General features: G+C 39.5%; 2 protein-coding genes across 8 annotated transcripts in view; both read right to left on the bottom strand.

Annotated features, from left to right (window-relative positions):
• tnika (TRAF2 and NCK interacting kinase a) overlaps positions 1-2,527 on the bottom strand; it is a 106,652-nt gene extending 104,125 nt beyond the window's left edge. For all 5 annotated transcript variants that reach the window (XM_041812413.1, XM_041812414.1, XM_041812417.1 and 2 more), the window contains exon 1: positions 2,148-2,527. In XM_041812413.1, the coding sequence (XP_041668347.1) occupies positions 2,148-2,204 (57 nt within the window). In that variant the 5' untranslated portion in view covers positions 2,205-2,527. The remainder of the gene's footprint in view (positions 1-2,147) is intronic.
• A 6,719-nt stretch (positions 2,528-9,246) lies between these two features.
• The window catches only part of pld1a (phospholipase D1a), a 63,912-nt gene continuing 54,010 nt past the window's right edge, over positions 9,247-19,148 (bottom strand). For all 3 annotated transcript variants that reach the window (XM_041812409.1, XM_041812408.1, XM_041812410.1), the window contains 4 exons: positions 19,000-19,134; positions 18,372-18,525; positions 16,291-16,408; positions 9,247-14,100 (listed from right to left, as the gene is read on the bottom strand). In XM_041812409.1, coding sequence (XP_041668343.1) covers positions 13,876-14,100; positions 16,291-16,408; positions 18,372-18,525; positions 19,000-19,134 — 632 coding nt within the window. In that variant the 3' untranslated portion in view covers positions 9,247-13,875. The remainder of the gene's footprint in view (positions 14,101-16,290; positions 16,409-18,371; positions 18,526-18,999; positions 19,135-19,148) is intronic.

Raw genomic sequence — 19,148 nt, 5'->3', positions numbered from 1 at the left:
CGGCAAAGAACCTAGGAGGCGCTATCAATATATTTACAGATCTATGGATACCAGTCATACACGTAAATAAAAAATGAGGCATAAACCAATTAACATTAGGTTTTAGTGCCTTTAATGAGCTATGGAGCTCAATGTCAGTACCCTTGCTTTCTGCAATTTCACACAGAAAAGGAGTGGAAATTTTGATCCATCACTTTTCAAGGGTTAAGGGCCTTCTTTAATGGTATCAAAACAGTCTAATTTGTGCAGCAAACCATGCTCTTAGACGAGATGTAATATGTTAGAAATGCTAAAATATCTACTAAGGTTGTCCAAATCTTTGCTACTTTGATACTTGATTTCATTGTGTTTTCAACTTTATAATCGGTTATTTTGATGAATGGTGGAATGAAAATATATCAAAAGTGCATCTATTTCTTAAGACAGGTGTGCTGAACAAGAATGCATCCATCAAAACTTGTGCATGCGATCTATGTTGCATAAAATATTGGCAATGCTCTCATGCATTGCAAGTTTTGTGATTGAATACAGTAGACATTTGACTTTGCCTGCAATTTCCGGTAATTGAAAAACAATAATGTGCCAAATATTGTGTGCCAAAAGCTTATATTTTTGTTGTTGTGGTATCATCTGTTAGATTTCTATTAACAGTTTGAATTTCAGGTATTGTGGCAACTCTAGACCTTTCTGATTACTGACAAAAACGCCAAAAAAGGGAGTCATTGATTACCACTGAGAAGATCATGACTGTGCATATCAAGGGAAACCTGAGGATGTTTATGCATGTGCATTTGTCCTTGCAGCGGCCTCTGAGTCACAGTGAGAGACATGCGCTTGCCATCATGCCTCTGAAAAGAACAGGACATGCATGGCCTGACTCCCAATGCACAGACACTTCCCCTCCTCTTCCTCTGTCTCCCTCTCATCTTTCCTGGTACTCTTTCCATCCTCCTGACCTGTCATAACACGCTACATAGGTGTAAAGCTACCAAGTTACCATGATTTGCTGTTGACAATCTGAGCATGTGTGAATGTAAGTCTTCATGCAGCAGGCAGGCCAAAAGAAGGAGGTGGGCAAAGAGAGATAATGCTAAGAGACAGAGCGGCTGGCAGATAGACAGGGAGGTGCATTCAGTCAGTCACACAAACAAGATGCAGGAAAAACAGGCGTTAAAAAAAAGAAGAGGAAGACGGATGAGCAGAAGCACAAAGACAGGCAGAATAAAGGGAACAATCAAGCAGAAGAGGAAGCAGGTAAACGCAAGCAGGCAGACAACAACTGCATTGTGTGTGATACGTGTGTATGATTCCTTTCTCAGAGCAGCAAACAGGTCTTTAGCTGGAGCTCTTTGCAGCATCCTTTACTTGTGTGCAGCTGATATCAGCCCTTCAGACAACCCCTAACACACACAGGCAGAATATCATGCACACAGCATGCCCAGTGGAGCGAAAACATGGGTATCCACGCATAAACACAAACGCAGGAGGCTGTCCGTCTTGTCTGAGTGTATTGTGGTTTGCAGCAACACCAGATGAACAAAAGAAAGTGGCTTTTGCTGCATGCAGAGCTTCTGCTTTGATTAAGAGGAGGGTGAAGTGACTACAGGTAGACTGACACTGTCTAAAACACACAGATAGGAGGTCCAAAAACAGCAATGAGGGGATAGTTTACAGCTAAGATGGGGAAATGCATTACTAGAGCTGGACTCAAGGTATGTGTTAGCACAAAGAAATAGGTTGAATTCCATTACTATCTAAATCAGGACCTATAACAGTCTGCCAGAGTGGTAAAAAAAATCTACAACCCCTTATCCAGGTCAGCAGAATCTCAGCTACAACCTTCACTGAGCGCCCCATCAACCTCCCTCACGTAGATAAAGCGTTAGAGGCACGCACGAGGCAGCTGACATGCTAGCAAATGACTAAATATATTATTTAATCTATAATTTGACACTCTGTCTCCCACACATCCGCCTCTAGCAGCCACATTCCTCCCCCTCTGCTCCTCTCTCCTGCCGGTTTGCTATTCAAGGAGCGCTGTCAGGTGCAAAGGAAGGAGAAACGAGCGCACGCGCTTGAAACGCACGAGCCGGCTTCTGTGGTATCAGGCTAACAGAAGAGACAAAAAATGTGATTTTTTTTCTCACCCTCAAAGCGGACAGGTCGATTTCGTCCAGACTTCGAGCCGGAGAGTCACTCGCCATGATGGAGGACACCACAAAAAAAGAAGCTCGATATCCTGAAACGGCCTCTGCCGTCACGACCGTGTGGTCCCCTCTCCTTCTTTCAGTCTCTTTCTCCTATAAAGTGATGTCTCAGCGAGTCTCAGTGGATAAAAAACACTCTCCTTCCTTCCTTTCTTTTTCTGCTCGGTGTCTCGTGCCGGGGGAACTAGTGCTCAAGCACGCGGAGGATGGGAAGCAAGAGCGCCGCGTGCACCAGCAGCTCCAGGTCCATGTCTGCGGATGGAGACGGTACGAGAGGAAGGTGAGTGAGGAGAGTGTGCCGCTGCTGCTGCTGCTGTGACAGAAAGTGAACACGAGTGGGGAGGGCGGGGGAGAGAGGCGCTTTACTGGCTGGAAACCCCGCCCGTTACTGGGCGGAGTTAGGTGAGGCAGCAGGGACTCCCAAACTTTTCTCCTCTCCCAGCAGCGACCCACATTTCTGGAAGCCCATTTCCATGGAAGCACACTTCCGCTGATTAAAAATTATGAAATATGAAAGTCAGGCAATCCTGGAAAAAAATTAAAGCGAAATCATTAACTATAAAGTCAAAATAATGAGATAAAAAAGGCCAAATTATGATATAAAAAGTCAAAATTCTGACAAATAATAATATAATACACCACAAACTCCCATAAGTTTGGGACGTGTATAATGTAAATATAAACAACGGGATGGTTTACATTGCTCATAAACCCATATTTGATTCACATTAGAACATAAAGGCATTTTACCACATTATAAAAATATTAGCATATTTTTAATTTGATGGCAGCAGCACATCTCAAAAAAGTTGGGACAGGGCCATGTTTACTATTATGTAGCATCCCCTCTCCCTTTAACAACAGTCTGTAAATGTCTGGGAAAGCAGGAGACCATTTGCTGGAGGAATGTTGTCCCATTCTTGTCTGATGAAGGATTCTAGCTGCTCAACAGTCCTGGGTCTACTTTTTCAGATTTTTTGTTTCATGTTGCTCCAGATGTTTTCTTTCGACTGCAGACAGGCCAGTTCAGCCCCCAGACTCTTCACTTGTGAAGCCATGCTGTTGTGATGGATGTGGTTGAGCACTGTCTTGCAGAAATATACAGGGCCATCATTTAAAAGGATGTTGCCTGAATGGGAGCATATGCTGCTCTATTTACTTTCGGCATTAGTGCCTTTCCAGATGTGTAAGCTGCCCACAGCATAGGCACTAATGCAACCCCATACCATCAGAGATGCAGGCTTTAGAACTGATAACAAGCTGGATGGTCCCTTTCTTCTGTAGCCTGCAAGACACAACTTCCATGGCCTCCAAGAAGTATTTTAAATTTGGATTGATCTGACCACAGACAAGTTTTTCATTTTCCCTCAGAAAATTTAAATGGGTTTTGGCCCAGAGACTATGTCAGCATTTCTGGATCCTGTTCACATATGGCTTCTTCTTAGCATCATACAGCTTTAACTGTCATTTGTGGTTGGCAGACAGGGATTTCTGGAGGTATTCCTGAGCCTATGCAGTGATTTCCAGTACAGAATCATGCCTGTTTTTTATGCCATTCTGCCTGAGGGGTCAAAGATCACAACCATCTAATACTGACCTTCAGTCATGTACACAGAGATTTCTCCAGATTCTCTTTTGAAGGTATTATCTACTGTAGATGGTGGGATTTCAAAGTTTTTTCAATCTTACATTTAGGAACATTTTCCTGAAATTGTTCCACAATTTTAAATGCAGTTTTTCTCAGATTGGCACAACCCCTGCCCATCTTTACTTCTGATAGATTCAGCCTCTCTAAAATGCTCCTTTTATGCCTAGTCATGTAACTGACATGTTACCAGTTAACCTAATTAGTTGTAAATGCTCCTTCAGCTTAAATACTTTTTCATCCTTTCTTACTCTGTCACAACTTTTTTTGAGCTCATATTTTCATGAAATGGTGAAACATCTCAGTTTAACATCTGATATGTTGTTTATGTTCTATTATGAATAAAATATGGGTTTATGGGGGCGTGCAGATGGCCTAGTGGTCTAAAGTGCTACCCATGTGCGCGAGCGGCCCTTTGCTGCGTGTCTCTCCCCACTCTCTCTCCTGTTTACAACTCTATCCACTGTCCTAAATGCCCAAAATAAAAAAACTTTAAAATATGGGTTTATGAGCTCTGTAAATCATTGCATTCTGTATATTTTACACAGCGCCCCAACTTTTTTGGTACCAGGTTTTTATGTAACCTTATTAGTACTGCAAGTGAACAGTTTTGTTGACTATGAGTTTTCATGATTTTTTAAAGCTAATTTGAATTACATATTTAAACAACACTTAAAATGATTCCAGGGAAGGTGTGACTTTAACGTGTCTGCACAAAGTGTTCATTGATTCATCTTTAATCCTTCTGAGGAAGGAATGAGGGATCAGTTGTTAGCGCTCTTTCCACAGAGTAATTAATTCCACTTAATGGGTCTCTTCTTGTTATTAAACGTTTTCAAAGAATTTCCTCTCTTACATAATGTTGACTTTTTGCACACACACACATTAAAAACCATTGATTAATTGCCATGTCATTCTTCTTAAGTACCTTCAAGGTTTGGAACTGACACCTTTCATGACAAATTTCACAGCAGTCCAAACAGAAAAAAAAATAAGAATAGCTATTCATAACACCTTGTACTGATGAATCAAAACCACATACACTTGCCAAATAAACCGCAATGAGAAACCAGTTTAACCGTCTTCTTGCTAAGAACAGGACAGATTTTTTTGAGTAGTGTCAGTGGAGATCATCATCATAAATCTAAGCACCAGTTTTATTATGTAACTTGCCAGTGACGTGGTTTCTCCTTCCTTGTCATGTTCAATCTAAAGAAAAGTTTGCATGAATAGAATCAAATCTGGGGGATTTTGTTTTCCCACAACAATCCAGTTCTTGTTTAAATTGATTCCAGGGAAGGTATGGTTCTAACATATCTGCACAAAGTGTTTATTGATTCTACTTTAATCCTTCTGAGGAAGGAATGAGGAATCAGTTGTTAGCACTCTTTCCACAGAGTAATTCCTTTCACTTTAACCCTTGAGCCCTCCTCAAATTTACTACCCTCTGGACACCTTTGAGGCAAAAATGTACACATACAGTAAAACCTTTGCTGTACTCAAAACAAAAACAAAAACAGTTGTTGGTGTGTAGTTGTTGCTTGTTCTTAGCTGTCCACCAGGCTGTTTTCACAGCCAAAGATAAACGTGCAGCTTGGTTGAGGAGTCATTTCATTGCAAAGAAGGAGAAAGACCTGCAGCAAAGAGAAGCAGCACATATAAAGAGGCATTTAAGTGCAGAGGAAGCTTTATTGATGGTCATGCAGCCTACATCTGACCGCAAGATGCAGGACTCATCTGAAGACGCCACAAGCTTCGAGGGGGGAGTCAGACACAGAATGCTCACTGGAGCAGTTTTGAGCAAGTCTGAAGTTGTTGAAGAGATTTATGAAAAAAAGTTGAAAAAAATATTGATGCATGGTGATTTAATAGCAGTTTTTTGTACGTGTACATTGTTGTTTCAAAGGTGTCCAGAGGGTACCCTAATGTTAAAGCTGGCACTACATAAAAAATACAAATGCAATCAAATCAATTTTGTTGCTAATTTTTGATCATCCAAGACTCTTATCAGCACCAAAGCCCCTTCTTTCCACGATTAATTTTATGGAAAATAATTCACTTTTTGTGTTTTTTTGGAGTAAAAAATTAAATATTTCAAATAATCAAACTGGCATTTAAAGGATTAAACTCTTGGGGATGATTGAATGTTTGGTAGTTTTGAGCAGGTCTGAAGTTGTTAAAGAGATTTATGAAAAAATAAGTAGAAAAAAATATTGATGTATGGTGATTTAATGGCAGTTTTCTGTACGTGTACATTTTTGCCTCGAGGGTGTCCAGAGGGTAAAAAAATGCATCAATAGAGTATAAATGACATGTAAGAGTTAAGCATGTTGGATTTCAACAATTTAACTAGAAAGAAAAGTTCCTTCAAAAATTCATGCCACAAGCTGTAAAACTGCCAAAATGAACACAAATTTAACCAAAAAAAGTTGAGAAAAAAGGACAAAAATGCCTGAGGAGGGCATAACTTAATCAGGTCTCTTCTCGTCATTAACTTTTTCAAAGAATGTCCCCTCTGACTTTTGCACACACACATTAAAAACCATAGACTAATTGCCACATCAGTCTTCTTTAGTACCTTCAAGGGTTGGAATTGGCACCTTCTTTCATGACAAATTTCACACCAAAACCACATACACTTGCCAAATAAACCGTAATGAGAAACCAGTTTAATTGTCTTCTTGCTAAGAACAGGACAGATTTTTTTGAGTAGTGTCAGTGGAGATCATCATCATAAATCTAAGCACCAGTTTTATTATGTAACTTGCTAGTGACGTGGTTTCTCCTTCCTTGTCATATTCAATCTTAAGAAAAGTTCGCATGAATAGAATCAAATCTGGGGAAATCTTGTTTTCCCACAACAATCCAGATCTTGTTTTGGCATGTTTGAGCTACTTTGACATGCAAAGAAAATAAAAAAAACATTCATACTAAGATGATAAACCCTCAAAGTGAACGTATCCAAGCACCATGTTTGTCTTGACGCGTTGCATAACTCGTGTCTTGGCTGTAAAGTGCTTTAGACTGATGTCAACAGATGAAATAGATGGATGATTCCTCCCACCTGGCAACAAGAAGAGTATTCCAAGGAAGCATTGGTTATATAATGTCTTCACAAGGTATTTACGCTCTTTCTACAGAACACCATCTATTATCTTCATCTCTTAATCATGTCTCCTCTTTCTGAAATGGAGAATGTCTCCTGAAGACGACAATGGCGATGATTTTCACATGTATTTAAAACCATTCTCTAACTGCCACCACATATTGTGAGTAGAGCTTACTTTCTTCTTTTTTTCTTTTGTAAGTTGGACTTTTAATTCTGCTGGAATAAATGGGGGCAATCATGTCAGATTCAGCTTTGATTTCACAACAGTCACAGCAAAAGAAAGACTGGCTCAGGACAACAATACCTACAGATGCATCTAAATAAGTTAGAAAACCATGAAAAAAGTTCATTTTTCAGGTAATTTAACTGAAAAAGTGGAACTTCCATATACTCTAGATCAGTAGTAGGTCAAGCAACAGGACCCACCACCTCCTCCTTCAGAAAAATCACAAGCAAAAAAAGAAAAAAAAAAAAATCATTTATTTCATGAATGTTAGTTAATCAGTATTCTTGGCTACAATTGCACCATGAGAACAAAAAAATGTTGATAGTTGGATGGTAAATAGAAAAATTATTGAACAAAGACATGGGACAAAACAAGCATATAAGAAAAGCACTTCATTACAGGATTTGCTTGCATTCATCTTATTATACCCCACTTTCTAGAGACAGCATGAAAGTTTGGTAATTTCTCTAAGAATTTCCTTTTTATTTCCCAACAAAAGGGAGATAAATAGGTAGAAATCTTGAGAAAAATATTGAATTTTGCTCACAATCACAGGAAATCAAGATCCTAGAGTCTGGAGGATAATCAGAGAGGCTCAGAATCCAGTGTGCTTGAAGTCCAGTGTTTTCAGTTTCCACAGTCAGTGATGGTTTAGGGTGCCATGTCATCTGATATGTTGGTCCACTGTGCCTAGGAAGAGATTTTAGAGGCCTTTATCTGCTGAAAAGCATTATGGAGATACTGATTTCTTTGTCGAGCAGGAGTTGGCATCTGTCCAAGGTGAAGCTGAAACTTACAGGAACTGGTTTGCCTACTGTGGTTTTACTGTGTTTGATTGGCCAGCAAACTGGTCTGACCTGAATCCCATCAGATGAGAGACAACAGACTCAACAATACAGACGGGCTGAAGGCTGCTATCAGAGGAACCTGGGCTTCATAACACCCCAGCAGTGCCACGGACTGATTGACTTGTCATAGATGACGTAATTTGTGCAAAGAAGCTCAGATCAGTTACTGAGTGCATAAGTGAGCAGAATTTTCCAGAAGGTCAACATTTCTGTATCACAGACCCTTGTTTGGACTGATGTTCTGTGATATTCTAATATGTTGAGATGCTGGAGTTTTGGTTTGTTTGCGCTGTAAGCCGTAATCATCAAGTTTAAAATCAAAGTCTTCAAATAGAAGACAAACTTTACAGCTGTGAGTACATTGTGCACACTCTGAGCTCTACTCTGGTACGAATGAAATGAACACTGTGCCTTTAAGTCAAAGGTCATTGACTACATTTGTACAAGGGCCAGGTTTTTTCATTTACATATGTTGTGGGGAGATTTCAGATGCAGTAAAATAGATTTTTTTTTGTTCTAAGTACCTATAATTCTTTTAATGTTCTATTTGGTCCCAGATGTCTGCTCTGGGTTTTTTGACTATGTCTCTCCCTGTCTCAGGCTTTCCTTATCAGCCTAGGAAGAACAGGAATGTGTGCTGTTCCTGCTTGATGCTATCCAAGTAGGCTTGTGGAAGGACAGGGGGATCCCAGAACAGCCATACTGCTAAATATAAATGCTAATCAATAACTGCTGATAGAAAAAGTATTTATTACCACAAATCTTGTGTGTTTTTCGACAAAGTGGTCCTGACTGAAATAAATTCTGGGGGCTGGATGGGAAGCTGTAGGGGGCCTGATGTGGCCCCCAGGGCTGGCAGTTGATGATCAGTGCTTTAGCCAAGTTCCAGGTCAAAGTCTAGTGCAGAACGTCTGGTCCGACTGAGGTGAATACATGCAAGAGAAAAATCAATCTCTGACTGCACTGAGGTGTGCTAATCCAACGTCAGGAAATGTGATTTAGTACCACTTACATCTGACCAACATACATGCAGAAATACAACAATTTAAATATCCAGTTTTAGTCAGACTAACACAATAATTCAACTCTTTCTAACAGCACATTAACATACTGACTAGAGCTTGTAACATGTTTTTGGTTCAAACTATCCAAAGATACTGTTGAATTTGAAGCCATTGAAATAATGACATAGATTCTGTTAAAGAAGAGACTGATTTTAAAAACATTTTAATCTGTATAAAGATGATATCGTACATATAGAGTTAAACTGAGGACCAGGGGAACATAAGCTAATAACAAGGATGGTTGTTGGTGAAGGTTTCACCTTGAATCCAAAACTTTCCATACAACTTTACTGTACATTAAAAATATACACATATATTTCAATAGTTTTAACTGATTTAAAGCCCACAATAATAATGCAGAGACAAAAAAAATAGAGAAAAAAATAGTCAAAAATAATCAAAATTGAAATGCCAAACCTTTTGCAGTCTTTGCAGAGGCACGAATCAAAGTGTTTTCAGCCATTACCACTTCAACAAACATCCATACATCGTCTGGTCCCATTTCAAATCAATATCTCCTCATCAGATCACATGAAAAGCACATAGTGTCAACATATCTATAAAAGGCAGTGATTCACACCTTTCTTGGGAATATAAAGAGTTTCGCTGATTGATTGAAAGGATTCTCCCTCTAGCAGCTCACCGGTCTTTATGTTGCATAATTTCAGTCTGACAACTTAACAGATTTCTTGCTCTGACAACTTTATCACTGCAATAAAGTGATGATTCCACAGTAGTGGTTCTTTAGCTTCATAATTAAAGGAAAGGTATTAAAGGGCGGGGTTAAAAAAAGTCAAATCAGGTGACACAGAGTGCATACATTCATTCAAACATAACTGGTCATAAATCAAAGAATCAATGTAAAAAGCCAGGCTAACATTTTTAATGTACTGGCTGTTATGTACAAGAAAGAAATTAATCTTAACACCTCGCATAAAAGAACCCATCAAGAAAAATAGTGGAACTGCCAGAAAACCAGAAGTCAGTGCACTGCTCCAACATAAGCAAGTGTATTTGCCTAATTTGTAGTCAACATATTAAGAGGGGTCTGGCTGCAGACCACAGCTCTCAAACACCCCCTCTTGCAGACCTTTTAGGTGAGAGGGCGCCTATGTCATAACAAAAGTGATGTCAATATCCTGTACTATGTATTGCTACTTTAGAAGAAGAATCAACTTTATTCATGAACAAATGCTGGCAGTTGCATTCATTAAACAACCACATAGCAAACATTTAAGACTAAGAAACATTTAATAAATAGAACAGAAATAAAGGTTGGAGGATCTGGGATTAAAGCTAAGCTTAACTACTTCTAAAATGAGCTCTAGCTGAAGCTAAGGTAGCTACAATAGCTATGTAGTCAGTGTTACTACATAAACCAATATAGCTTCACTAGATATGAAGTTATTGTTACTCGAAAACCAACATAGCTACACTAGCTACATTGTTAGTGTTACTACATAAGTCAGTGTAGCTACACTAGGTACACAGTTACTGTTACTATATAAGCTAATGTAGCTAACTAGCCATAGAGTTAGTGTTGCTACATAAACCAATATAGCTACACTAGCTACATTGTGTTACTACAAAAGCCAATGTAGCAACACACGCTACATAGTTAGTGTTACTACAAAAGCTATATAGCTATACAAGCCACATAGTTAGCATTAACATAAGCCAATGAAGCTATGTTAGTTTTAACTCTTTGTTAGCTTTAGCATTAGCCATGTCAGCCGTGTTAGAGTGTTTTCATGGAGGACAAGATTTTTTCCCCGTAAGCAGACTATTTAGTCAGCTTTAATATGGTTTTGCAGGTCAGGTTTTTTTTATTTTTTTATTTTTGGTATCCTAACCATTAAGTTTAATTTCATTTTAATTTTTTTTTTGAAAATTTTAGCATGTATTTCCATCCTGACAGAGGTGGCGTCTGACAGTAGTGGTCTGGAAGAGGGGGCGTCTGAGAGCTCCAGGCTGCAGCCAGACTGTCTTGGACATGTCTGTCCAGACAAACTATTGCTTATTTTAAACCTGTGTATTTGAACAATTTGTCCTGTATGTGATCATGTAAACATTTGCTTCCCACAGAGGCACCATAAATTCAAATGCATTTTCCTAAATTATGAGCGTCACAATTTCTGCAGTCTCACCAAAGGCTCTGTTTAACTACCTTGAACTTGGGAAAAACAACATATCTTCAGCAGATACCCCAGCTGCAGTGGATAACTACTCTCATATGACACAGAGTCAAACATCCCAGCATAGATTAATGCACTTCACTGTAACAAAATTCGTCTGTTAGGTTTGGCTACTTTTATTCATCTGCCCCAGTGGCTGATGGGTTGAGCAAATTCACCCAGCACTGCTCAAAAGTACCTGCATTTGGCTGGTGGGCGGGTGCTAATTTCCCATCCTGATATCAGCCGATATTGGCCCTGTTGGCAAACATCAGCAAACAAAGTGGTCTGAACAGATATCATTCTTCAGATTATCAGATTATCTGTTTTGGAAATGATCAAATGGTCATGGACAATCACAAGAGTCTTACATAGGTATTAATCACTGGCACTGGTCCATGTCTAGTTCCTGCGTCAAAATTATGAAAGCAGTGTTCATTTAGGATTATCTCAATAAAAAGCATGTAATTGTCATCAACTGTTTGCCGCAAACCTTATTTTAAGTAATTCTAATTGATGAAACAGCTTGATGCTTAACTTTTTGAGTGCCTTATAATGAGACAAGTCACTTCTTTTGACAGTTTCTTATTTCATCTTTAATTTGACGTTTTACAAGCAATAAATTGGGGTTGCACAGATATCAATAACCAGTGTCAGTACTCGCTATCATTTTAAAGCAGGGCTTTTAACAGATTACAATATTTAATCGCGACTAAGGATTGCTGTACTTCATCAGGATTAATCGCACCTTTTATCACATTTTTAAAAAATCTACTATTTTGCAGACAAAATTGTTTTTGTGTCATCGATTTTTATGTTGTCTTAAACTGAGGGTAATTGACTTTCTGTTTGCATACAAACCTGCTTTTATAGGGAGACCAAAGATTTTAATATGAAAAAACCGGGGATGAAGGGGACTTTTTATTGATCTTCAAGGAATTAAATGAACAGTGCAAAAGTCAGTGTTTCGTAATAAAAAGTTATGATGACTTTTGACTCGTCCACTGACATGATCTGACAGTTTTTAAAGTGAAATGAGACATTAGGGAGCAGTGGTGGACTTATTTTACATTACTGTGGATTCAGGGAGATGCTTAACCAAAGTTTGCTGAGGTGGACGTAAAGCATGCGATTAATCATGATTAATGAAATATTAGTGCAATTTTGGACCTTGATTTATCTTACACAGCCCTATTATAAAGCATGATATTTGCTTCACTTTATGTAGTATGAAGTCAAAGTTGGAGCCTGGTCTGCAGATTGTTGATATTTTAACATAAATAAGGATGAAAAAGGTACGGGAGATTAAGAACTATGTACTGATATGTTGTCAAAAGGAGGAATGAGGAACAGCTGATGAAATTAAAACAAACTTTCAAAGTAATTTCACAAACAGTTATCAAATGTAAAGGTTCAACAACCATGGTATCAGTGCATAGATGTCTTATTTTTATGTTTTATATTTTGAAATTAGATGATTATCTGGGCTTAAATAAAGGTGATGAGGTATTGTTGACTAGAAAATTAGACAAACACACTTTCTTAGATTGGATTTTTTGCAGTGCACATTTAAACTGACTCTTAAAGCAAAAGCTTGGACTCTGACATGTCATCAAGAAAACATTGTTCGGCATTATTTGAGACTTTTCCCTCTAAGAACTGCACCTGTAGAGGTCAGAGGATCTGAAAGGCTCTGCTTCATGCCTGCATACAAAAAGGATCTGTTAGAGGCTAACACCATCTGTTGGGCTAAGTTGGAATGACACCTTTAAATGCTGGGCTGATTGTCTAACCCACTCTAACCTTTACTAATGCTCCCACAGTCAATACTACATGATGGAAACCCTCATAAATGCACTGTGAGTTGTTCCTGTGTCATTTCTAGACATTTCAAACCTCATGTCAAAAATAATTTCAGTCAAAATAACTTAATAAAAAGACATCTAATGTCTCTGAGGGTGCATGTTATAAAACATGTCAACTGGATCTGAGTGCACTTCATGCACTGTTTGTCTTCAGTGAAATTGTCTCATGTCTTCGTGTAGTGTGCAGTAAAAAGCTTGAGTGCACTCTCTTTTTTGATTTGTCTTACAGAAAAGATCCTCCATGCATCTGCAAGCTTGTTTTCCAATTGTTCTTAAGCAGCTCATCAACTCAAAAACAGCAAACATAGCACTACTGCACCTTATTACACAAATAAACTCAGAAAACCACATGCTTCACCATCTCTGTGATTACAGCTTAACACAGTCAAAAATTTTACAACAGCCTCACCCTGGTCCCTTAGAAATAAATCCTGGCTGACTTGGAAGTTTTTCCACGAGTCAGAGGTTTTAAGTGTCCAGAGCCGAGTTTGATTCCCAAAATGCAGAATTCAAATGCCTTTTTTCCTCACAACAGTCATAAATATTGTCCTTAAAGGTGGTGCTTGTTGTCTTTCACAAACCCCAAAAAAGCAGAAGTTTGAGAGCTTCCTCAATGCCCGGCAGTCGTTTCCACCCATCTTTGGATTAAGGCCAAATCCACGTTTCCCAGTGGGATGATATCCACAATACGGATACAACTCAAGACATGTCAGCGCCTTCCTGTGTTGGTGCATACTTTACGTCCAGATTTCAGTCGGGACCATTGCTTCCTTGGTGCCGACAGAGGGCATGAGGTTCTGCTCGGACAAAAAGTCCAGAGGAAACTGGACCAGGAAGCCTCGGATTTTGCGCAGCTCCTCCTGAGCACGGGTCAGGTCGGTCTGGGCCAAACCGGGTTTGGATTGGTACTGCTCCAGCTCCGACATGTTCCTCACCAGGGATGATGGGAGGCAACGGAAGACCTGCAGGAAAACACAAATAAAAGACACTTACACATATCTCTGGCACATTTTTGCACAAATGGAGTTTTTAATGATGATTTCATCTATTTAGGAAAACAAGTCATCCAAACCTAGCTGGCCCTATTTGAAAAAGATCCCCTTGTTACTGTAAATCATGAATTAACTGTAAATAACAACATATTTTTTGGAAAGTTGACTTCAGTTTCACTATCCAGACCAGGCCTGACCCGTTGAATCCAGAAATCCCTTAAATAGATCCTGTTTGACAAAGCTAAGTAGGCTAAAAGATCTCAAAAGGCAACACATCATGACACCATCTAAAGAAATTCCAGAACAGATGAGAAACAAAGTGGAAAGCCTTACAAAGACATTTCTAAGACTGTGGGACTCCAGCAAACCATAGTGAGAGCAATTGTCCACAAATGGAGGAAACTTGGAACAGTGGTGAACCTTCCCAGGAGGGGCCGGCCTACCAGAATTACTCCAAGAGCACATGGATGACTCATCCAGGAGGTCACAAAAGAACCCAGGGCATCTAAAGACCTGCAGGCCTTACTTGACTCGATTAAGGACAGTGAGAGCCATTACCCACAAATGGAGAAAACTTGGAACAGTGGTGAACCTTCCCAGGAGTGGCAGGCCTACCGAAATGACTCCAAAAGCGCATCGACAACTCATCCAGGAGCTCTAAAAGAACCCAGGACATCATCTAAAGACCTGCAAGCATCACTTGACTAAGTTAAGGTCAGTGTTCATAATTCAATAATAAGAAGGAGACCAGGCAAAAATGGCATCCATGGGAGAGTTTTAAAGGCCAAAACCACTGCTGACCAAAAGAAACACAAAGGCTCGTCTCACATTTGACTTAAAACATCCTGATGATCCCAAAGACTTTTGGGAAAATATTCTGTGAACAAACAAGACAAAAGTTGAACTTTTTGGATGGTGTGTGTGTAGTTACAGCTGGAGTAAAACTAACAGCAAGCAAATCAAAGTAAAGCATTAAAAAGGAAATGGAAACTCTTTAATAAACATATTTCCAGCTCTACTTTTAGCTACATTTGTAGATAGTACTCGGGGTGATTATTTCAAACAGTTGGCAAAGCATATTTTCACAAGCCTCCATGGTTCCCAGACGTGTAATGCTGATGATAAAGGTGGGCCTGGTTTCAGCTGAAACAGGCAGACATTTGCAGAAATTAGATTCCTACAGACCAAACTAGTCTAACATGTCCCTAAATGGCCACCATACTGAGCATAGATCATAAATAACAACATTGCCTTTGGTTTTATGTCTCCAGCTGGCCAATTTAATCCTCACATGTGGTAAGAATTGAAATGTCCAGGGTATTCAGTCTAGAAATAGAAGCTAACAACTACATCATTCTCACAGAAGTTTTCATCAGTTCAAGAGACTAGCTGTGTTTCATTATCTTCGAAGAATCTCTTCTTATCTCCCGAGGGAGCAAGACAAACTAAATACTTCTAGAGTTTCCCCTTCTGTGGCACGTGCATTTCAGAGGAGGTGAGGTGAGGTATTTTCAGCTGGTTGTAATTTGCATCTTCACCACAAGAGGCTGCTAAATCAATACATTTTTTTGAAGAACAGTGAGGTTCCATTTCTTGTTAATCCTTCATTGCAACTTTTTCTTTCTGTCATGAGTTTGGAAGCCTCAGAGAACCCCTAGCAAGTAAAAGTAGACACTTTTCTTGAGCCGATTAACTGTTTCAACTAGAAATTCTGGAATAGAAGAATAAGTCATGACAACATAACCCAGGTTTTGACTCTATAGCTCTTTAATACTGGCATTTGCTCTCTGAAATGACAAACTTGAAATATATATTCTTTTGAAATAGAGTATCTGTAAAAATCTTTCAACCAAACTGGCACATGTAGGCGTCCTCAGATTCTATACATGGATGAAAATCACTCACAATCCACCATGCCAACCATGAATCATAGATCTAATGTTTATTTGGACAGTCAGCTTCCCCAATCAAGCCTCTGGAAATCAAATCAAATAAATTAACCCTAGCTTTAAAATCTTTAACAAAATAAACCAAATGCTGATAAAAAATGAACAACTGATACTCATTTGTAGATTATCATTCTGGTTTATAGCATCTGTTTCATGTTCTGTGTTGAAACTATGTTAAATTGCATAAAGAAAGATACAATAAATATAATACCTTCTCATAGATGGTAGCGTTGCGGCCAGCTGTGGTCATCCACACCTCTTTGTAGAAGCGATCGCTAATAGGGTCAGCAAGGTCGATGCTGGAGTCTGTGTGACCTCCGAGGATAGTCCTGTTCAGAGAGATTAGAAAGACCAGAGCTTAAAATGAAAGGTTGACGTAGAAAGTTTCTGTCAGATGAAGGGAATGTCCAAAACATTTAGCCCTGTCATAACTACGTCTGTATGTGAAATGAATATCATGGGAGTATTTGAGGGAGACCGTGCAAATGTACCAACCATGCATGTTTAAGTTGCTTCTATTTGTTTAAATCTCACACTCCCTTTTACCTTCACTCGTGAACAAGACCAAGAGATACTTGAAGTCCCCCACCTGAAGCAGAGACTCACTCCCCACCTGGAGGGAGCAATCCACCATTTTTGTTTTCAAATTTAAGAGGACGTTGTTGGAAGTTTCTCAGGCAGTGTTTCATTGAGTCAGGATTGTGGTAAATTGATCATATAGGACTCTTTCTGTGTCATTGTGCGTTCACTCGACAGATGTGTGTTTTGTCTCGTAGCAGTGATGGAAATGAACTTTTCCGCCTCCCTGCCACTTTGACTGATGTATTAAAAAATCTACCAGCCACTTTATTTTAACAATGAGATGAGTATAGTAAGAATAATGAAAATCAAGAATTACAGCATTAAGTATCCTATAATGGGGCTTTTCCATTACATTGAGTGGCTCAGCTCAACTTGATTTGACTTGGCATGGCAGCCCAGCGCAGCAGGGGGTTAGCTTTTCCACCACAACCGAGCTACCTGTTTGAGGGCACGTCTAGAGCTGAGGACACTGGGTTTTGAGTCCTCATCAATCTCATCCACAGTCTGATCTCTGCACAGTCTGATTGACTTTACATTGTTTAAAAAAAAAATCAAACTGTAGACTGACAACGAAGCACAATGCTCTTTCCCATTCTCCCTTTCCCCTATCAATAAACAAACAATAACTCACGCTTATCATCAAAAAGAGAGAATTTTAAGTGGGAGTTGGTCCAGACTGATCCATAATGTCTGTCATTTGAAACATGTTTATAACCAGTTTGTCCTACTCTCATCAGTGCAAATATTTTCTGTGTGACATACTTGGGCAATGTAAATTAATGCGGTGTGTTCCTGCATTGTGAGTGTCAGACTTCAGAGAATTGAACATTCTGTGCATGATTCTTGCAGTCTCACTCAGGAATTCAGACATTCTTTAACTATCTTGGACTTAAGACCTTTAGCAGTCAGACCAGTTGCAGCACTATACTCTTCTGATACTTGATCAAACTGCTCCAGTATGCAGCCAACTGCAAACATCTGACAGCAACTCTGACACAGGAAGGAGGAGGAGGCAGGGTCCTTCGGCCAATTAGTGATTAGGTCTGCTCGGTTCTGGTCATTAAGTTGGTTGAAACAAGTAAAAACCAGGATTCATTTTACAATGTTTACTGTCACAAAATCAAGAAGTTTACATGCCCCTAGTGGCTAGTAGGTTGAGCAAATTCACCAGAAACTGCTCAAAAATACCCACATTTGGCTGGTAAAGGGTGTTAATTTCCCACCCTGTTTGTAGGTATGTATGACAATACCACATATAACAATTGCAGAGAAACTAAAACATACCAGACATGCTGGGTTTAAACTGTCAGTGAACAAAACAAACATATCCGACTCCATTCGTCCTCGATTAAAACGTCATTTTTCACAGTCTTCTTTTCCAATTCTCCCTAACTTACTCCATATCTCCATGTTTCTGCCAGCAGACGCACTCTGCAGATGTGAACATTTCAGTGCTCTAACATCAGCCTTGTCTTATCGAAGGAGATGATTGGTTGAGTAGCGTCACATGCGACTAATGCTCCAGATAAGACAGAAGAAAGGTGCATCATTTAGAACAGACTATCGCTGAAATCCATTGAAAGCAGCCGTGTTTGAAGGGAACTGCAGAGGGAAAATACACAAGCAGGATCCATCTGCATCGACTGAGTGGAATCGTCCATGTCTGCATCACGATGCATAGTGGAAGTGGTACTACTTTGAAACACGCACCTGAAGCATTCAAGGCGAAGCTGGAGTGCGTAGGGCCCAGCTTCATACTCCTGTCCATCCATCACAGCAGGAACCTTTTCAGAGTCCTCCACAATCACTGCCACCTCACTGTCGCGTTTACCCAGCATACTTCTGTCATTGATGTTTGCAGAGCCTGCAAATAAACACATAAAACAGAGGATGGGAACTAAATTACTGTAACTGTAAGACTTGTTATGGGTGTTATCTCTTTTAAAAAAATGCTTAAAAATGCCAACAGTTTGATGGTTTAATTTATAAATAATTTTATAATAATTTAAGGTAAAAATAACTCATATACATAAAAATATGAAAGCTTTGTATTCAGTATTTGCAGGCACTGATTTGTTCTGTACAGCTTTATAAGACACGGAGCTTCACCTCTTACACCAGCAGAGGGCACAGCAGATCTATACCACATTTAAAAGTATTAATATGCACAGTTTTTTTAGCTGCACACATGGTGAGCAATTGAGAAATAATGCCAGGTTTTGAGATTTAGCACATTTTCAATGGTGTCAGGGAAAGGATGCTAAAATAGTAGCTGGTGAAAGCAACCTGAGAAAAAAAGAAAAGGGACATAACGTGAGAGAGCAGATGAGAGACGGACCGATGATGACCGTGTTGTCGTCAGCGATGAGCATCTTGCTGTGGACGTAGATGAGCTCGGTGACGAGACGCCCCTCCAGCTCAGCGTGAGTCCGCAGACCGGCGAAGGAGATGTAGTTCATCCAGTGGTCGTCCACTAAGAGGAGGAAA

The sequence above is a fragment of the Cheilinus undulatus genome, linkage group 18 (genome assembly GCF_018320785.1).
Source record: "Cheilinus undulatus linkage group 18, ASM1832078v1, whole genome shotgun sequence".
Lineage (NCBI taxonomy): Eukaryota > Metazoa > Chordata > Actinopteri > Labriformes > Labridae > Cheilinus > Cheilinus undulatus.
Note: the sequence above shows the minus strand (reverse complement) of the source record. Positions and strands in the feature narration are given on the sequence as shown.